The 18507-nt window shown below is 47.7% G+C and overlaps 1 protein-coding gene across 7 annotated transcripts; it reads left to right on the plus strand.

The window, feature by feature from the left end:
• The first annotated feature begins 28 nt into the window (after window positions 1-28).
• Window positions 29-18188, plus strand: PRPF31 (pre-mRNA processing factor 31). Of its 7 annotated transcripts, XM_053259933.1 has the most exons (15): window positions 494-644; window positions 1884-1996; window positions 2534-2718; window positions 4176-4236; window positions 4762-4845; window positions 5260-5357; window positions 6887-6993; window positions 8515-8684; window positions 9635-9792; window positions 9906-9995; window positions 11665-11792; window positions 12253-12325; window positions 13928-14056; window positions 15666-15764; window positions 17325-18188. In XM_053259933.1, the coding sequence occupies exons 3-15, from the start codon at window positions 2545-2547 to the stop codon at window positions 17451-17453; spliced, it is 1500 nt and encodes a 499-aa protein (XP_053115908.1). In that variant the 5' UTR covers window positions 494-644; window positions 1884-1996; window positions 2534-2544; the 3' UTR covers window positions 17454-18188. The 7 variants fall into 7 exon arrangements, with proteins under 7 accessions (XP_053115904.1, XP_053115907.1, XP_053115909.1 ...); XM_053259929.1 differs by lacking the exons at window positions 494-644; window positions 1884-1996 and adding an exon at window positions 29-165; XM_053259932.1 differs by lacking the exons at window positions 494-644; window positions 1884-1996 and adding an exon at window positions 123-285.
• The last annotated feature ends 319 nt before the right edge of the window (window positions 18189-18507 follow it).

An 18507-nucleotide genomic window follows, 5' to 3' on the forward strand; every position in this document is an offset into this window, starting at 1 on the left:
TGGCACCGCTCTAGAACTTTCATATCTCTATGGTGAAGTCCCGTACTGTCCTCTGCATTCAAAGCGTGGGAAGTCATTTTAGTTTGTGACTGGAAGTGACTATAAGGACAGCGAAGGTGTGGTTGTGTGTAGCCTTGTTCTAGCTTATTGGCTGAAACCAATAAGGTAAGTGCTGCTCCTAATTGTGTGCAGCCACGTCCGGGGGCACCCAGTGCAAAACAATAGGTCACGGAGCGCCCCTCATTCCCCTGCCCTAGCAACGCGGACGAAGAACGAGAACCGGAAGTAAGTATGCTGTGTCTGTCTACGATTTCCTCCTGCTAGCTGTCTCTATGCATCACACTGTCGCGCAGGTAGGAGGACTCCTCGAGGGGCAGGGTAAAGTGCTGCTACTACACAGGCCGGGGGGGGGACTGTGCCCTTTGATAACGCCATTGAGCGCGACGAGGGCGCGCAGTGTGTGACGCACTTATTGTGGGACTAGCAGGTGTGAAGTGGCTGTTGCGTGTTTTGGCGAAGGTCGCGGCGGGGATAAGTGCTGTGCTTTCCGAGTCGAGAGGAGGAAAACCAGGGAGTGGGAGGCGAAAAGAAGAGTCCTGAGCGCTCGTTTCCGGGAGCGACGTCTACTCTGGAGAGGCAGGCTTGTGCGTGAGCAAGTGGCTGGACTGTGGCTGTTCAGAGGATAGGATTGGGGGGAAAGTCTACCCGGGAAATGAGCAGAGTGTGCCCTGCGATGGTACAAGCAACGGCAGCGATTATTAATAGTACTAGCTGACCCGGCGCAGAGCATCTGCTCCTCAGTTCTCCCTCTTCCCGCTCCCCACCACAACCTATCCGGTTCCCTGCCAGCCTTCCCTCGCAATAACAGGGAATTTCAGATGTTGTTGACTACAACTCCCAGCATCCCTACCTGCAATGGCCTTTGACTGGGAATTATGGGAGTTGTAGTCAACATCTGGGATTCATTGTTAGAGGGAACACTGTTTCTCTGCTCTATCTTCATGTAGTCTCCATCCCTTAAGCCAGTTTGTTTTCTCTCCACTCCAATTCCTTAAGCCAGTTTGTCCTCCTCCCGCTCCCCACATCCCTTCAGCCACGGTTTTGCCACCCACACCGCTGCCTGCTCAGCTGTCGTCCTCATGAGGAGGCATGCAGTCGGAGCCAACGTGCACTCTCTCGCCAGCTCTCAGTGGTACAGCCTCCTCCTCCTCAACCTCCCTTCCTCCTCAGCCTCCCTTCCTCCTCAGCAGGCTGGCTTGGAGAGAGGCTCCCTCTGCTCTGCTCTGCCAGGAAATCTTGAGAGATTTGCTACATACATCCTAAGGCTTTTAAACATAAAGATAGTATTCTTAATAATGATGTCTTTTGATATAGTGCTACTCATATACATGGCAATTTACAAGTAATGAGGAGAGATCCCTGCCCTGAGGATCTTGCTGTCTGAAATGACACAAGACAACAGAGGAAAGGTAGGAAAGTGAAAGCAAGAATAAACTGGGAAATTAACTAGAGGAGCTGAAGCAGTGAGGTTGACGACTAGAGCACGAGTGGAGGAAGACTCGGTGCGAATCCAACAGATTGCAACACAGCACATTTGAAGATCTATTCTCTGGCAGTGTGGGGCAGTGAAGAAGCAGTTCTTTTCTGCCTGCATTGCTACAGCAAATTCATGTCCAGATGAGTTGTCTAGGGTTGTGAGGGGACTAGTTCATGTCCCCTTTTATTTGAATTTGAATTTGGAACCATCTGTCACTCACTGTGATGTCTCTAATAATTTTGTGTGTGGATAAAATCTCTTGTATGCATGCCGAACTAGACTCCACAGTTATTACAGAATATTCTGCAGAGGTGTATAGCAATTCCTCTTGTTGGATCACTTTCAGTTTGTTGCTCTTGAAGATGTGGACAAACTGCTTTGGACGATATGTTCCACCACCTGCTCTCTTGCCCAACTTGGCTCATTTCATCTGGCAGTCACATTATTAGAGATGGCCTGGTAAATATCATAAATGCTTCTCTGAAGGAGGGCAGGATGCCTCCTTGTCTTAAGTAGACTATTATTAGACCTTATCTGATGAAACCTGCATTGGACCCTTCAGAGTTGTCTAATTACAGACCTATTTCTAATCTTCTTTGGCTGGGCAAGTGGTTGCTTCTCAGCTCCAGGCAGTTTTGGATGACACAATTTATCTAGACCCATTTCAAACTGGCTTTTGCGTGGGCTATGGGATAGAGACTGCCTTGGTCGGCCTGATGGATGATCTCTAATTGGCTAACGACAGAGGGAGTGTGACTCTGCTGATCCTTTTGGATCTCTCGACTGGATCTTTGAATACCATTGACCATGGTATCCTTCTGGGTCGCTTGAAGGAGGTGGGATTGGGTGGTACTTCCAGGTCTGTTAGGATAGATAGTAGTTGGAATTACTCCCAGTGCAGAGCTGAGGGAAATCAGATCAATAAGGCTATGCACAGGTATGACTTTTTTAATTCCAGTTTTGTTCTCTAAATCTGTCATTCTCTCTCCTTTGCAGGCTGATCCATCATGTCATTGGCAGATGAGCTCCTGGCTGACCTCGAGGAGGCAGCTGAAGAAGAGGATGGTAGCTTTGCGGATGAGGAGGATGAATCTCCCATTGAAGATGTCCAGGAAGAAATGCAGCTGGATTTGGCAACTGATTCGGTCAAGAGTATTGCTAAGCTCTGGGACAGCAAGATGGTAAGAAAAATGAGTTTGGCTTCAGGCTTGCTTCCCATTCCAAGGCACCATAGCAACATAGGAAACTGCCATATACTGAGTCAGACCATTGGTCTATCTAGCTCAGTATTGTCTTCACAGCGGCTTCTCCAAGGTTGCAGGCAGGAATCTCTCTCAGCCATATCTTGGAGAAGCCAGGGAGGGCACTTGAAATCTTATGCTCTTCCCAGGGTGGCCCAATCCCCTGAGGGGAATATCTTGCAGTGCTCACATATCAAGTCTCATTCAGATGCAACCAGGGCAGACCCTGCTTAGCTATGGGGACAAGTCATGCTTGCTACCACAAGACCAGCTCTCTTCTCCTATCATAAACCTGTGGAGGACATCAAGGAGGACAAACTCTCTGTGACCAAGTTAGGAGTGCTGGTCTTGTGGTAGCAAGCATGACTTGTCCTCTTAGTTAAGCAGGGTCTGCCTTGGTTGCATATGAATGGGAGACTTGATGTTTGACCACTGTAAGATATTCCCCTTAGGGAATGGAGCCACTCTGGGAAGAGCAGAAGGTTCCAAGTTCCCTCCCTGGCTTCTCCAAGATAGGGTGAGAGAGATTCCTTCCTGCAACCTTGGAGAAGCTGCTGCCAGTCTGTGAAGACAATACTGAGCTAGATGGACCTATGGTCTGACTCAGTATATGGCAGCTTCCTATGTTCCTACTTAGGACAGACAGATTATGATTAGATATATGCTAAGGAACAATACAGAACTTATTGGGAAGCATATCACAAAGTCATGTCGGTTTAAAAAATTTGGTATATCCATTTATTTATGCGGTGGATTCAAGGATTACAACATGGCAAATGTGTTTTGGCCAGAGTTATCTATGTAAAATCTTATTGACTTTATTTGTTATATGCCACATTGAATGCTGGAAAGGTGGTCAACAAATGGCTTTAAGAATAGTGTAATAAATAAATCTGCCTTAGTGGCAGAAATTCAGCATACAATATTTCCACTCTGTTTCAAGTAAGGCAAATGCATATTTCCTTTCATCTCAGGAGGTTGGATTCCATATTAGGATTCAGTTTAGGGCTTGCTTGTTCTTTAATTTGCTGTGCCTATTCAAAGCTTTAGCCACCTAATGGTACAACGGGGAAGTAACTTGCCTAGGGAGCAAGAGGTTGCTGGTTCGAATCCCCGCTGGTATGTTTCCCAGGCTATGGGAAATACCTATACCGGGCAGCAGCGATATAGGAAGATGCTGAAAGGCATCATCTCATACTGATGGTGGCAATGGTAAACCCCTCCTGTATTCTGCCAAAGGAAACCACAGGGCTCTGTGGTTGCCAGGAGCTGACACCAACTCGACGGCACAACTTTATTTTACTTTACTTCTAGGTTTTGAGTTGTACAGACAGGATTGGCCGGATGCCATCCTCAAAGCAAGGCTTACCATCTCTTTTTGTATATCTCCTGTTCAGTTTGCTGAAATCATGTTGAAGATTGAGGAATACATCAGTAAACAGCCAAAAGCATCTGAAGGTACTCTGGTTCAGATTTGACTTGGAAAAGAGAGCACCTTACATACATGCATGTGCATGGACACATACTGCTGCTATTCTTATTTGTATGATAATTTTCATCGAAAAGTTCACACTGAAACTTTTTATAGAGAAAAATAATGTGTAGCATTATTACTACTAATACTAATACTAATACTAAGATGGTTCCCTATCCCCAAAGGGCTCACAATCTTAAAAGACACACCAGCAACAGCCACTGGAGGGAAATTGTGTTGGGGATGAATAGGGCCAGTTGCTCTTCCCCTGCTTAATATAAACAGAACTGCCCCTTTGAAAGATGTCTCTCCACCCAGTCAGCAGGGTACGCATCTCTCTTTGAATCCGGAGTCTCCTACTGAATCCCAGTCCCATTTCTGCCATGTGGAATCTGCTTCAGTGCCTCCTTGGCTTGCAGTACAGAGCTCCTGTATTGACTTACCCATCTCCCTGTTATAATGTATGTTTCCCATATGAATTTTGACTCTGTCCCTTCCTCATTTTCCAGTTCTGGGCCCAGTGGAGGCTGCTCCCGAATACAGAGTCATTGTGGATGCCAACAACCTCACAGTGGAGATTGAAAATGAGCTGAGTGAGTGGAAGCCTTAACTCACTTTTTTGGGGAAAGAGACAGTATACCAGCCGCTACTTAGTGGTGTGAGAGTGATGGAATGAGTTAGGCACGTAGTGGGGTTTAGCAAGGCTGAATCCTCTGAAAAGGCAGTGTGGCAAAGTCAGTAGACAGCTGGAAGTCTGTGCTTTTGGGATGTGGAGGGTGTGTTTCTGGGTCTAAATTTGGTTGTGTCTACTGCCACAGTCCTCAAAACCATAAAACAGATAAGAGGCTGTTTTGATTAGAGCTCTTCTTTTGCTGGCCAAGAATAACAGTCCAGTCTGGCCAGTTCCTGAACAGGCAGTATAGCCCGGCACTGCTAAACAATTTCTAGGCTAGCATATGCCTGATTTTTCTCTATAACATAACAGTGCTGTTCGCCTTTCTTTCTAGACATTATTCACAAGTTCATCCGGGACAAATATTCCAAGCGATTCCCAGAACTGGAATCCCTTGTCCCCAATGCTCTGGACTACATCCGGACTGTCAAGGTATCGTGTCTAGGACTACATAAAGCCAGATTTTTAAAGTATATATGTATGAATAGCATCAGTGACACTTACTGGCACTTTTCATGAAATCCCTAACAAAAACTGGAAGAATCCTTCCCTTCTGTTGTTACTGTTCAACACGTATTTAGTGCTGAAAGTAGAGGCACTTCACTGGGCCTGCTAAAGGATTGCCCTGTGCAGATTACTTATGGCCTAACATGCTTTTTGTTTACACGGAGTGATCCAAATATGTTAAGCCTCCGTGAATGTTCTCTGGATTCACTAATGATTTATGGTTTTAATATTGATACAGTTAACTTTTGAGCCTAAAGGTATACAGGTGAAACTCGGAAAATTAGAATATCGTGCAAAAGTCCATTAATTTCAGTAATGCAAATTAAAAGGTGAAACTGATATGAGACAGATGCATTACATGCAAAGCGAGATAAGTCAAGCCTTAATTTGTTATAATTGTGATGATCATGGCGTACAGCTCATGAAAACCCCAAATCCACAATCTCAGAAAATTAGAATATTACATGGAACCAAGAAGACAAGGATTGAAGAATAGAACAATATCGGACCTCTGAAAAGTATACAGTGTACTGTGCTTGACTGGCCAGCAAACTCGCCTGACCTGACCCCATAGAGAATCTATGGGGCATTGCCGAGAGAAGGATGAGAGACATGAGACCAAACAATGCAGAATTGCTGAAGGCCGCTAATGAAGCATCCTGGTCTTCCATAATACCTCATCAGTGCCACAGGCTGATAGCATCCATGCCACGCCGCATTGAGACAGTAATTGCTGCAAAAGGGGCCCAAACCAAGTACTGAATACATATGCATGCTTATACTTTTCAGAGGTCCGATATTGTTCTATTCTTCAATCCTTGTCTTCTTGGTTCCATGTAATATTCTAATTTTCTGGGATTGTGGATTTGGGGTTTTCATGAGCTGTACGCCATGATCATCACAATTATAACAAATTAAGGCTTGACTTATCTCGCTTTGCATGTAATGCATCTGTCTCATATATCAGTTTCACCTTTTAATTTGCATTACTGAAATTAATGGACTTTTGCACGATATTCTAATTTTCCGAGTTTCACCTGTATAGTCGTGTAACTACAGTGTTGGGTTTGGATGCAGGAAAATCTTTGCCTAGCCACAGAGTTTCCTGGATGATTTCCTATAAGTTGCTATTGCTCAGTCAAGCCTACTTTATGGGGTAGCTGCAAGAACAGAAATGAGAGCCCCAAATATGCCACCTCGAACTCCTTGGAAGAAAAACAAGATGATATTGCGCTAGATACATATTCTCACATTGCTAATGCAAATTAGAACTGTCCCTTGAGCAGGCCACACTTTTCCATAAGGGTAGAGCCTGGAATTCTGGAACTGGAATTCCCCAAGCAAGGGTGAAACTTTGGTGGTGCATGTTTACAAAGTACCCCAGCCCTGCACATGGCGAAAGATTTCCGTTCTGTCTGCTCCAGTAGCTAACCTACTTAAAATGTTTCTTGCAGGAATTAGGCAACAGCTTAGACAAATGCAAGAACAATGAGAATCTTCAGCAGATCCTCACGAATGCTACAATCATGGTGGTCAGTGTCACAGCATCCACAACACAGGGGTAAGATGGGCACCTTCAAAGGGCAGAGAGGGATATGGAAAGTCAGTGGGTGTCTGAAAAAGGAGTGGAATATGGACTGAGTCTGTGCTGATGAATGGAGTAGTTGGAATTATTTTATGTATATTTATTTATTTATTGTTGAATTTATAGACCGCCTTTCATTAAAACAATCCCAAGGCGGTTTACAGCAGAATATAAAAACAAGATTTTAAAAAAGGCACAATTAAAATATTAAGCTAAAATATAAAACAAATCTGATTAAAAATTTAAAACACAAGCATAAAAGCAATACAAAGTTCAAAGAGCAGCCACAGAGGCAGTCATATAAAAGCCTGGGTAAAAAGCCAGAATGGTGGTGTGGTGGATTGGATTCACCTTCAGAGCCTAGGTGGGGGATCACATTTTGCATTTGCAGGGGAGCCTTCAAAGCCTCCCTGTAAGAAGGAAAACTAGTGCATCAAAGAAAGACATTCTAATACAGTCCTCTTTCTCTTTGATATGCTAGTCTCTCTTTCTTGAAGGAGGCTTTTTGGTATATTTTATTTTCAATTTTGTATGTCACCCCAAACTTCTGTCTCTGGCTGGTTTACAACCACATAAAACAGATTAAAAATAAAAACCTTTAAACTGTTTTAGGGTATAGAGGAGATTCAGAAATTGCATCTGCCACCTGCAATCTAAAGTGTTCATTCTACAGGTCACTCTACTTCCTCATTCTGCTGCATCAATAGAATAGTTCCAAGATCAGAGCAGTACTACAACAGTACTGCTCAGGAGGAGAGCTGGTCTTATGGTAGCAAGCATGACTTGTCCCCATAGCTAAGCCGGGTCTGCCCTGGTTGCATCTGAATGGGAGACTTGATGTGTGAGCACTGTAAGATAGTCCCCTCAGGGGATGAAGCCGCTCTGGGAAGAGCAGAAGGTTTCAAGTTCCCTCCCTGGCAGCATTTTCAAGATAGGGCTGAGAGAGATTCCTGTCTGCAACCTTGGAGAAGCCGCTGCCACTGCCAGTCTGTGAAGACAATACTGAGCTAGATAGACCAATGGTCTGACTCAGTATATGGCAGTTTCCTATGTTCCTATGTTCCTAACTACTATTACTACGAATATCTATATACTGTTCTTCATCCAAAGTTCTCAAAATGGGTTATATAGAAAAATAAATAATAAATCAGATGGTCCCCTGTCCCCAAAGGGCTCACAATCTAAAAACATAAGGCATATACCAGCAACAGCCACTGGAGGGATGCTGTGCTGGGGCTGAATAGGGCTGGTTGCTCTCCCCCATTTTCTTTCTTTACAAAAATGTATGGCCAAGATGGTGCAGCAGGTAGAGATTGGATCCGATGAGGCTGTAGCTCAGTGGCAGAGCATCTGCTTTACAGGCAGAAAGTCCCAGGTTCGATCCCTGATTTCTCTAGGGCTGGGTTTTTAGAGAGCCAGGGCGAGAGCGTGGATGTCGTGATTTGGAGCAGGATGGTGTCACAAGAGGACTGCCAGTGTTGCTTTCTCTTCTTGCAGGCAACAGTTAACGGAGGAAGAGCTGGAGCGCATTGAGGAAGCCTGCGACATGGCTCTAGAGCTGAACCAGTCCAAGCACCGCATCTATGAGTACGTGGAGTCCCGCATGTCCTTCATCGCTCCCAACCTGTCCATTATTGTGGGAGCCTCCACTGCAGCAAAGATCATGGGTGAGACTCCAGAGATGTTGGCTCTCACCAGAGGCTTGTGGGTTTGGTGTGCAGGAGGGGAGCTCCATGTGGAATGGGGCGTGGAAGCTTGGCCATTGAGAGAGAGAAGGGAAGCATCGATTCCTCAGCAGGGGATGTGAAACCTTCCCTTTTGGAAGTACAAAACCTTTTTAGTGTGTCTGGTTGCTATGGAAGATTTTTTATTTGTAATGTTTACAACCCACACTTCCATATCCAGTGATGCTGCTAAGATATTTTGTGAATGAATTCTAACATTGTAACAGAAGAATTTCCAGTTACCCATAGTTCAATAAATTCCACATCGCAGCATGTTGACAGTGGCTAAAGTAGGCCTGGGGTCCAGTCACAGAGCTTGGGGACCTTCAGCCAGTCGCTGTATCTCAGCCTAACCTACCTCACAGGGCTGTTGTGAAGATACCATGATTGTGGTAGCACGATTGTCTGTCTGAGTTATTTGGAGGAAGGGCAGGATAAAAATGGGATGGATAGATACGTTTTCATTGATCCGTGATGAGGATTGCAAAAGCCCTACTTCGGATACCTGTAGATTTGACCTTTTCAGAAGAGGGCTTTTGGAACAGGGCTGGATCTCTAGACCATGATGGACAGGGGGAAGACAGGATCAGTGTTCTCTCTAATTCCCCCCCCCCCCCATGTGTGTGAGGAATGAGTTTTGTTCTGGGCGGCAGTATCAAGGCAGTGTATGCGCATCTGCATTCAGAGTGGAGCCTTCCTGATTCAACCTGAGCAGGATCTAAATTGAACTGAGCAGACATCCAAAAACTTGTGAGCGCACACACATGTACATGCCTTCGAGGGAACACTGGACAGGATCCTGGGGGTAGGTGGCTGGGCCAAAAGCATAACCAGGCTGGCATTTCTGTCTTGCAGTGTGGTGTTGATTCTCTCTTGTCCTCCTTTGCCCCAAGGCATTGCTGGTGGCCTCACAAACCTCTCCAAGATGCCGGCTTGCAACATCATGCTTCTGGGAGCCCAGAGGAAGACTCTGTCTGGGTTTTCCAGCACTTCTGTCCTGCCTCACACCGGCTACATCTACCACAGCGACATTGTGCAGTCGCTGCCTCCGGTACGTGCCACCTTGCAGCTCCCTTTCCCTGTCTGAGCAGTGGGGTTTGGTGTTTGAGCTGCCTGGCAAGAACAAGCCAATGTTGTGTTTGTGGTGTTGTTTCCTCCCTGCAGGATCTGCGGAGGAAGGCAGCACGGTTGGTGGCTGCCAAATGCACACTGGCAGCGCGTGTGGACAGCTTCCATGAGAGCTCCGAAGGGAAGGTGAGAGGGGCACCAAGAAGCATAGAACAAAGCAAAAAAGCTGGAACTTTGGGGGTGTGGGTGCAGGGATGTGGCACACCAAGAGATCTTTTGAGATCTCCCTGGGAAGTGTTGGAAAAGGTGCCTTTTTAAAAAAGTGACAAGTCCCTTCCAATGTTCCCTCTAACAGGGATTCCCAGATGTTGTTGACTACAACTCCCATAATCCCCAAGCAAAAGCTGTTGCAGCTGGGGATTCTGGGAATTGTAGTCAAGAACATCTGGGAGTCCCTGTTAGAGAGAACACTGGTCCCTTCTATTTAGCAGGGGGACAGCAATTGTCTCCAAGCAACTCCAGCATAGCATCTCTCCAGTGGCCATTGCTGGTGTCTACCTTAGATTTCTTTTTAGGCTGTGAACACTTTGGGGAGAGGGAGCCATCCCTGTTTATAAAAGCAGTATATAGTCTAAAGCTCTTGGGGTGGGTGGGGTGGCAGGAAGGCTTCAGCAGTGACTGAGCCAGGACTTGACTGTTGTCTTAAAGCGGAAGTGGGTTAGGATGGGATTCTGAGAGCCAGGGCTGTGGGGAGAAGAGAAGTTGTCTGGCTGGGGAGTGGAGGCTTCTCAGTTTGGGGGAGTGAAGTGTCATCCAAGGAGCCGGAATGGGAGAGCTTGTGACCCCCTTTTGCACTCGAAGTAGGAATGTACATGGAACCGCGGGGCTGTAGTCTGACACTTGGGGGTGGGGGGGTGGTTCTTTAAGGGTGGGGGAGGGTGCACTTACCCCTCCCGCTGCTTTCCCCCGCCGGTGCTCCATTATTTTCCAAAATACCTCCCTGCTGCTCCTTTCCCCGTTGTTGGCCGGAAATGAGGAGGTGCAGCTGGCACGTGCACCCGCCTATGCCCGTCACGCAGGTCACGTGTGGGGCGCGCACGACAGCAGGTGCACGCGCAGACTGTACTTCCTCATTTCCAGCCAACAATGGGGGAAGTGGCGGCAGGGAGGTATGCTGCCACCCCATGGATTTTGGAAAATAATGGAGCGCTGGCAGGGGGAAAGTGGCGGGAGGGGTAAGTGCGCCATCCCCATCCCCGGCATCGGACCAGCAGAACCACCGGTTCTTTGAACCGGTTCGGAGGCCCATAAAGGGCTTCCGAACCGGTTCCATGCACATCCCTAAGTAGAAGGCTAGGGGCTAGAGAGATTACTCCTCTGCACACTGCATAGTGAGTAAGCTTGTGCAGTCCGAAGAAGTTGCAGTGTCAGACATGTGTTTGGCCCTGCAGCACGGTGAGGTGAGCATTCCCCAGTGTGATCAGTAGTTGCTGGTTCCGGCATGAGGGCTGGGCAGCTTTTTAATGGAAGTGGTGCCTGTGGAAGGGAGGGCAGTAGGGGATGCCCAGGGACTGCAGTTCCTCCAGAGGAAAGCACTGAGGAAAACTACAGGCCCTGGCCTCCCCCGTGCACCCGCCCAGCCTCTCCTGTGTGCAGGTTCTGCTTCCATTACAAAGAGGTCTCAAACGCACATGGACATCCCACATTGCAAGTTCCAGAACTGGCAGCTATTGCCTGGTGCTGGTCACACCAGGAGTCCCCAGATCCAGCCGGGTTCTTGCATTCTTATGAAATAAAATTAGGTCTATCCCTGTAACTCACGCAGCTTTTCTTCCCCTCTTCTGTTACCGCCCAGGTTGGTTATGATCTCAAGGAGGAGATTGAGAGGAAGTTCGACAAGTGGCAGGAGCCGCCCCCTGTCAAGCAAGTGAAGCCCTTGCCAGCCCCTTTGGATGGACAGAGGAAGAAACGTGGAGGGCGCAGGTGCGAGGGAGAACCGAGGAGAGGCCTCTGGGGCAGAGCAGGAGAGTTGCTTTGAAACCGAATGGGGAAGCCAGGCATGGCTCTGCCTCTTTAAAAAGAAAAAGACTAGGATACCCCAGATCTTCTTGTTGTTGTTTTTAAATCACAGAATGAATTATAATGCATCTAATGTTGTTTGGTCATGGAAGGGGTACAAGATGAACTATGACATTTTGGTTTTAATGTTCCTCTGTGACACTGAAAAACGGTTATTAACATCAACGTGTGTGTAAGTGTAAATGTAAATCAACCTGATCAAGTTTTATTGCCCATATCTCATTGGAGGAATCCTGACATCCAGCTTTTTCCTTGCCTCAGTTTGTTTTCATGCCAAATGATCCTTTTGCTGGCCACCAGCTGCTTCTCCTGGCCTTGATCCTGCATATCCTTTTCCTGATTAATGCTTCCCTTGACCTTTCAGGTACCGTAAGATGAAGGAGCGCCTTGGCCTGACAGAAATCCGCAAGCAGGCAAACCGGATGAGCTTTGGAGAGGTATGGAATCCTTGAATATGGTTTATCTTTGTCTTTAGGAATAGATGGCTGTCCTGTCCCTGTTGGGGGACAGAATGAGAACCAGGCCTTCTAGGTTCGAGAACCACCCTTGCCTTTTAATTTGTGTCTCTCTGTGTGTGTTAGAGCTCCTTCATGTCGTAAAAGCACAAGACTTCCATGGCTGTTTGTGTGTATTCACTGTGTGTTCATGTGTTTGGTAGCTGCATGTCCACCATGTCTACATGCAGTGAAATAAATGTGTGGGCAGTTGTCTTTTGTGTTGCCCACACATAGGTTTCACACTTGCTACGTGAAAGTATGTAGGGGAAATGATGTAAGATTGTAAAAGTGACTCTACTTCTATTCCAGGGCTGCACAACTTTGGCCCTCCTGCAGATGCTGGACTGCAACTCCCATCACCCCTGTCTGTTGGCCATTGTGGCTGGGAATGTTGTGAGTTGTAGTCCAACAACTGCTGGGGGCTGGAGTTGTGCAGTCCTACTCTATTCAGACATGATGTTCTCGGAGTTTGCAGACATGTGTATACTAGTATATGTTTTTGTGTGAATGACTACCTGTTTTTTTTTAAAGGTGAATCTGGGTACAGACCCTTAAAAGGCAGGCTATAGATAGGAAGTGTACTGCTGCACCTTGGTTCAATATAATGTGTGAAACAGGTCTGTGTGCACTTGTACAAGTGTTGAACAAAATGTATGAGTAGGGCTTCTAAAGGGGTGACTGTATTCTTACAGCTCTGAGTGACTTAAGTTCAGGTTGCTGCCCTGTTCCATTGTGATGCCTTTGTTTTGGCTAAAGCCAGGTGTATATTGGTGGGCATCCTTGCCCACAGTGGCATTTCTGGCGACCCTCTGATTATTCTTAAACAGCCGGGCTAGGGCCAAATGACACATGATTTCCATCATGTCATTGGCCCTGGTGTGCTTGTGTGCGATAGTGTGCATGGGGGCTTCCAATCTGAATCAGAAAAGCAGCAAAGGGGGGTGGGGCTTTAACCTTAATCCTCAATGTGGTCCAAGTCCAATACGGGGCTACCATGTGGTATTTAGCAAAACAAGAAAGAACACCCCAAGCACTCCAATGCCAGGGATATGAATTAAAGTTGAATCAAGTCTGATCCTTTGTGAGGGGATGTCTTCTGGATCCATTATTTATTTATTTATCTATCTATCTATCTATCTATTTATTTATTTATTGCATTTTTATACCTCCCCTCCCAATTTGGCCCAGGGTAGTATACAAACAAAACAAAACCAGTCAAAATCAGTCAGCAACATAAACAAAAATCCTAAAATACCATAAAACAATCAAACAATTAAAAACCCCTAAAAAACCAGTACATTAAAAACCCCTTACAACAATTTAAAAATCCGCCAGGCCAAACAGTCTTAAGGTTTCAACTTATTGTGGGTTCCAAAGAAGTCTATCCGTGGTTCAGTTAGGGACCAATCTTGCAAAAAGAGACCACACTCATTGCATCATCATAATCATAATCTACTACCACCACCACCACTTTTCAACAAACTCAGATCTGTCTGTCTTTTACCTCTAAATTTAACTCACACCTGCTGCTTTGTTTTATAGATTGAAGAGGATGCTTACCAAGAAGACCTTGGATTCAGTTTGGGCCACCTGGGCAAATCTGGGAGTGGCCGTGTCCGACAGACACAAGTCAACGAGGCCACGAAGGCACGCATCTCGAAGACATTACAGGTTAGGAAATGGGGCTTGGACATGTGCGAAATGCAAGGAGTTCTGGATCCTGTTACCTGTGACAGGATAGTTGACCCAAGGCTGTGTTCCAGACTCTCAGCTTGTGTAGTTCATTCCCAAGGCTATTCCCATCACTCTGTCCTCCAGGGCTGGATTAATTATCAAACTATGTATGGTGAGTGTAGAGTACTCCTGCTACAGTGTAATCATGTTGAGTGTGTCTGCCCTCCTCTTGTTCCAAGATTTCTGGAAATTCTCCCAATACACTGTGTTCAACTGTGTGTCAGCTGATGCTCTTGTGAATAGTCTTCAAGGATTAAGCCACGTAGTCCTTGAAGACACTTCACAAGAGCTTCAGCTGACACACAGTTGAGCATCTTCTCTGGCTGTGTTCTTCACAATTGGTCTCTGATAGCTGCGTGCAAACTTTAATGTAACTGGCTTATTTGCTTTTAATGTTGGGGATGTGGCCATGCTAAGTTTACCTGCAACTGCAGATGGAATGGATGGGAGTTACTGAATTGGGTTGAATCCCAGGGAGGGACTGGCTCAAGGTGTGAAATGGGGCCATAGCTCAGTGGTAGAGCATCTCCTTTGCATTCAGAAGATCCCAGGTTCTATCCCTGGCATCTCCAGGTAGGGCTAGGAAAGTCCCCTGTCTGAAATCTTAGAGAGCTGCTGCCAATCTCTCTCTCTCTCTCTCTCTCTCTCTCTATCTATCTATCTAATTCTCCTGGGTGTGCCCAGGAGAAATGCGTCCCGGCAGCCCAGCTGATTGGCTGGGCTGCAGGGGGTGACTGATTGGCTGGCAGCACACCCAGGAGAATTCGCTTGCTGGGCAGCTGCGGAGGCAAGGCGGCGGGCCCAGGGCCAGGGCGGCGGAGCCCAGCGAGGCGGTGGGCCCAGCAAGGTGGCGGTGTTCCTGGCCGTGAGGTGGCGGGCCCAGAGCGATGGCAGCGGGCCAGGCCATGGTGGCGGGGCCCAGCGAGCGGCGGGCCCAGCAAGGCGGGGCAAGGTGGCGGGGCCCAGCGAGGCGGCGGGGCTGGGCCCGGCCGCGGAGGCAAGGCGGCGGGCCTGATGGCGGCACTCTGGGGCTGGCCGCGGCATCGGCGGCGGCACTCTGGGGCCGGCCAGGCCCGCTGGCGGCGGCGGCCGCACTCTGCCCCGCCGGAGACGGGGGGCGGGAGGAGAGAGAGAGGTGGCCTGGCCTGGCCGGGCCCGGCCGCGGAAGCGAGGCGGCGGGACTGGCCGGGCCCAGCCGCGGAGGCGAGGCGGCGGCTGCTGCACTCGGCCCCCGCAGGGCGGCGGCGGCCACACGGGTCAGCTAGTGTGTGTGTGTGTGTGCAGTATTGTCTATCTGAGCTAGGTGGATCAATGGTCTGACTCGGTATAAGGCAGTTTCCTATGCTCCTATGACTTGAATCGTTTCTGGGACTAGGGAAGGTAGCACAGACCCCTGCATGGCTTGGGGCAACTTGAACCACTCCCTCCTGCCCCAATCAGCCCCTTTTCTCTGCTTTAGCTTTACTCCCAACTCTCTGTACTGCATTCTTTGCCCACCCGCAAAAGCCCTCTAACAGCTGCCTTTTGCCCCTATCTTCTCAACCAGCGTACACTCCAGAAGCAGAGCATGGTGTATGGAGGGAAGTCAACCATCCGGGACCGCTCCTCGGGTACTGCATCCAGCGTGGCTTTCACTCCGCTGCAGGTAAGCACTGCCATTGGCTCTTGTGCTGTATCTCTGAACTATCTGAAACGGGGATTGGTGCCTTGAAGAGGAACTGGGGAATAGGAAGACCTAGGATTTGGAGAGTGTTGGGGGGCAGAGTTTATCTACCAAGGGAGCCCCACAGTCAAGCAAAGACTGCTTTGTTTATTGAGCAGAAAAGTCATTCTGCTTGGACGTATGTGAGGGACAGGTTAAATAGGGAGATTCCCCCTCTCTTAGCTCAGCTGAGATAAACAGCCGTTTGGGCTCCTTCACTTCCAGAACTGCCTCCTGCAGAGGCCGTGGTCATCACATAACCGCATTATGTAAAAGTGTGAGAGAGTCAGTACCTGAATTTTGTTTTTCTCTTGTATCACGTTTCTTAGATGGTGAGTAACTTTAAATTGTAAACTGCCTTGCGTGCAATGGGAGGAAAGTGGTGTATACATGTAGTTAGCAGATACCTTTTTATATTGTGTTTAACAAGGTGGTTTAATATGTTTGGCTGTACCCTCAAACCACTGGATCCATCACCACACACCTGGTGTTCTCCTTGTGGCTCTTTGTCAGTGTGTGTAGGTCACTCCTGGAGAGAAGATTACTAGTCTTCAGTGTTTATGTGGAGTCTCTTTTCTGCTTTGCCAAGAAACATTGCGCAGGCTAGGGGTGGTTCTGCTGAGCAATCCCCTGTACCCCGGAGACAACTATATCTCTGCACTCCAAACTAGGGGTGTGCACAAAACCACTGGGCCTGGTTCAGTTCAAATCCAAACTGGACCCGAACTAGGCCAATTTGGTTCTGCACTCCTCGAACCCCCACTCCTGGTTTGGGGGGAGGGGGTCGCAATCTCCCCCCCCCAAAAAAAATAAAGTTTTTTTTTTAAACGACTCCCTCTGGGGTGCTTTTCCAAGGCCACGGGGGGCAGGGGTATCTCCAGAGTTCCCCTTTTCCTCCTGCTGGCCTCCGTTATGGTAAAAATTGCTCAGTCCGGGCAGTATTCAGCCTGTGCCAGGCCTGCCCTGCATGGTGGCCATTTTGGAACTTAAGTCACGCAGACAGCCCTCCCTACAGTGGCCTCGGAAAAGCCCCCAGGAGGGGGTGAGTAAATAAATAAATTTATGTGTGTGTGTGTGTGTGTGTGTGTGTGTGTGTGTGTGTGTGTGTGTGTTCGTTCGTGTTCCCTCTAACAGGGATTCCCAGATATTGTTGACTACATCTCCAATAATCCCCAGCCAAAGTCCACTGCAGCTGGGAATGCGGGAATGCAGGGAGTTGTAGTCAACAACATCTGGGAATGCTGGCTAGAGGGAACAGTGAGGGGTGTGTGTGTGTATGTATGTACCCACCCTGAACGGCCTGGGGTGTGTGTGTGTGTGTGTGTGTGTGTGTGTGCGCGTGCGCGTGCGCGTGCGTGTGTGTGTTTCGGTCCAATACTGAACTGGTGGGGGTTCAGTTTGATATTGGACCATTGAACCTGTTCGAATATCTCTACTCCACACACGTTTTTGACTTGCCCTCTCATGTACCACCTCTACTCCCCCACCCCCACTCTCTTTCAGGGTCTGGAGATTGTGAACCCACAGGCAGCTGAAAAGAAGGTAGCTGAAGCCAATCAGAAGTATTTCTCCAGCATGGCTGAATTCCTAAAGGTGAAGAGTGAGAAGAGTGGCATCATGTCCACCTCCTAAGACACAGTTCCTCTTGGCATAGATGCTACCCCCTTCTAACTAATACCTGGAACCTTAAGCCAGATGTAGGCAGAAGGGCCTGTACAGAGGACATGGGCCTTTCTTGGCATTCCAAAGACTGACCCTTCGAAACTCTCCAGTTTGACTGGTCCTTTTCACTTGTTCCAGACTGGAGAAGGGAGCCCAGTTCTCTTCCTTAGGATATGGACTAGTGAACTAAAAGGGGAAGCTGAGCTGTTACCTACCCTTTGGATCCTTCTTACAATTAGACTTAAGTTCAGGCCAGCTGGGTTGTAAAAATGCCTCTGTAACATGCTGGTGATTTCAAGGGATACTCTGGGATAGTGTTCAGGTGAGGGCTTGTGAGCCCCAGTGAGGGCTTGTGTATATCTCTTCACAGAAAATGAGATTAAAGTTTGTCCTGCAGTTAAGTGTAAAAAGACTGTGTTTGAAATTAGTCGGGAAGTGTGAGTTTGCGGACTGTGTCAGGACTTGGCAGCAGTGTTCCCTGTAACAGGGATTTCCAGATGTTGTTGACCACAGCTCCCAGAATCCCCAGCTGCAGTGGCCTTTGGCCGAGGATTCTGGGAATTGACATCAACAACATCTGGGAATCTGTTACAGGGAACACTGGGTGGCGGGGCAAGATGGATTACAGCAGTAAACAGTGCAATGTAGATCTGTTGTGGGTTTTCCTTGTTAGAGAAGTAAATTAAACTGAAATTTCAAAATGTCCCATACCTGCTTTTATATTCAAGGGGAGTCATGTGCATGGAGAGGAGAATGAATAGCTGTGTAGCCTCAAGGATGTGTGAGTGAAGGAATGGCTGTTATGGGCAATCTGACAGTTCTCGTTTTTAATTGCAGCAAGGAACGGCTAGGCAAGAGAACCAGATTTTCTCAGTGTTTCATTTTCAGGTGTGGGTATGAGTGTGTTGTGGTTGAGGATTGGTATGTAACAGGAAAAACTACTGTTGCCCCCTGGATCTAAAGAATAGATGCAGGCGGGATCTTGGAAACTACTGGCCGGTCAGCTTAACTTCGGTGCCAGGTA

The sequence above is a fragment of the Hemicordylus capensis genome, chromosome 6 (assembly GCF_027244095.1).
Source record: "Hemicordylus capensis ecotype Gifberg chromosome 6, rHemCap1.1.pri, whole genome shotgun sequence".
NCBI lineage: Eukaryota > Metazoa > Chordata > Lepidosauria > Squamata > Cordylidae > Hemicordylus > Hemicordylus capensis.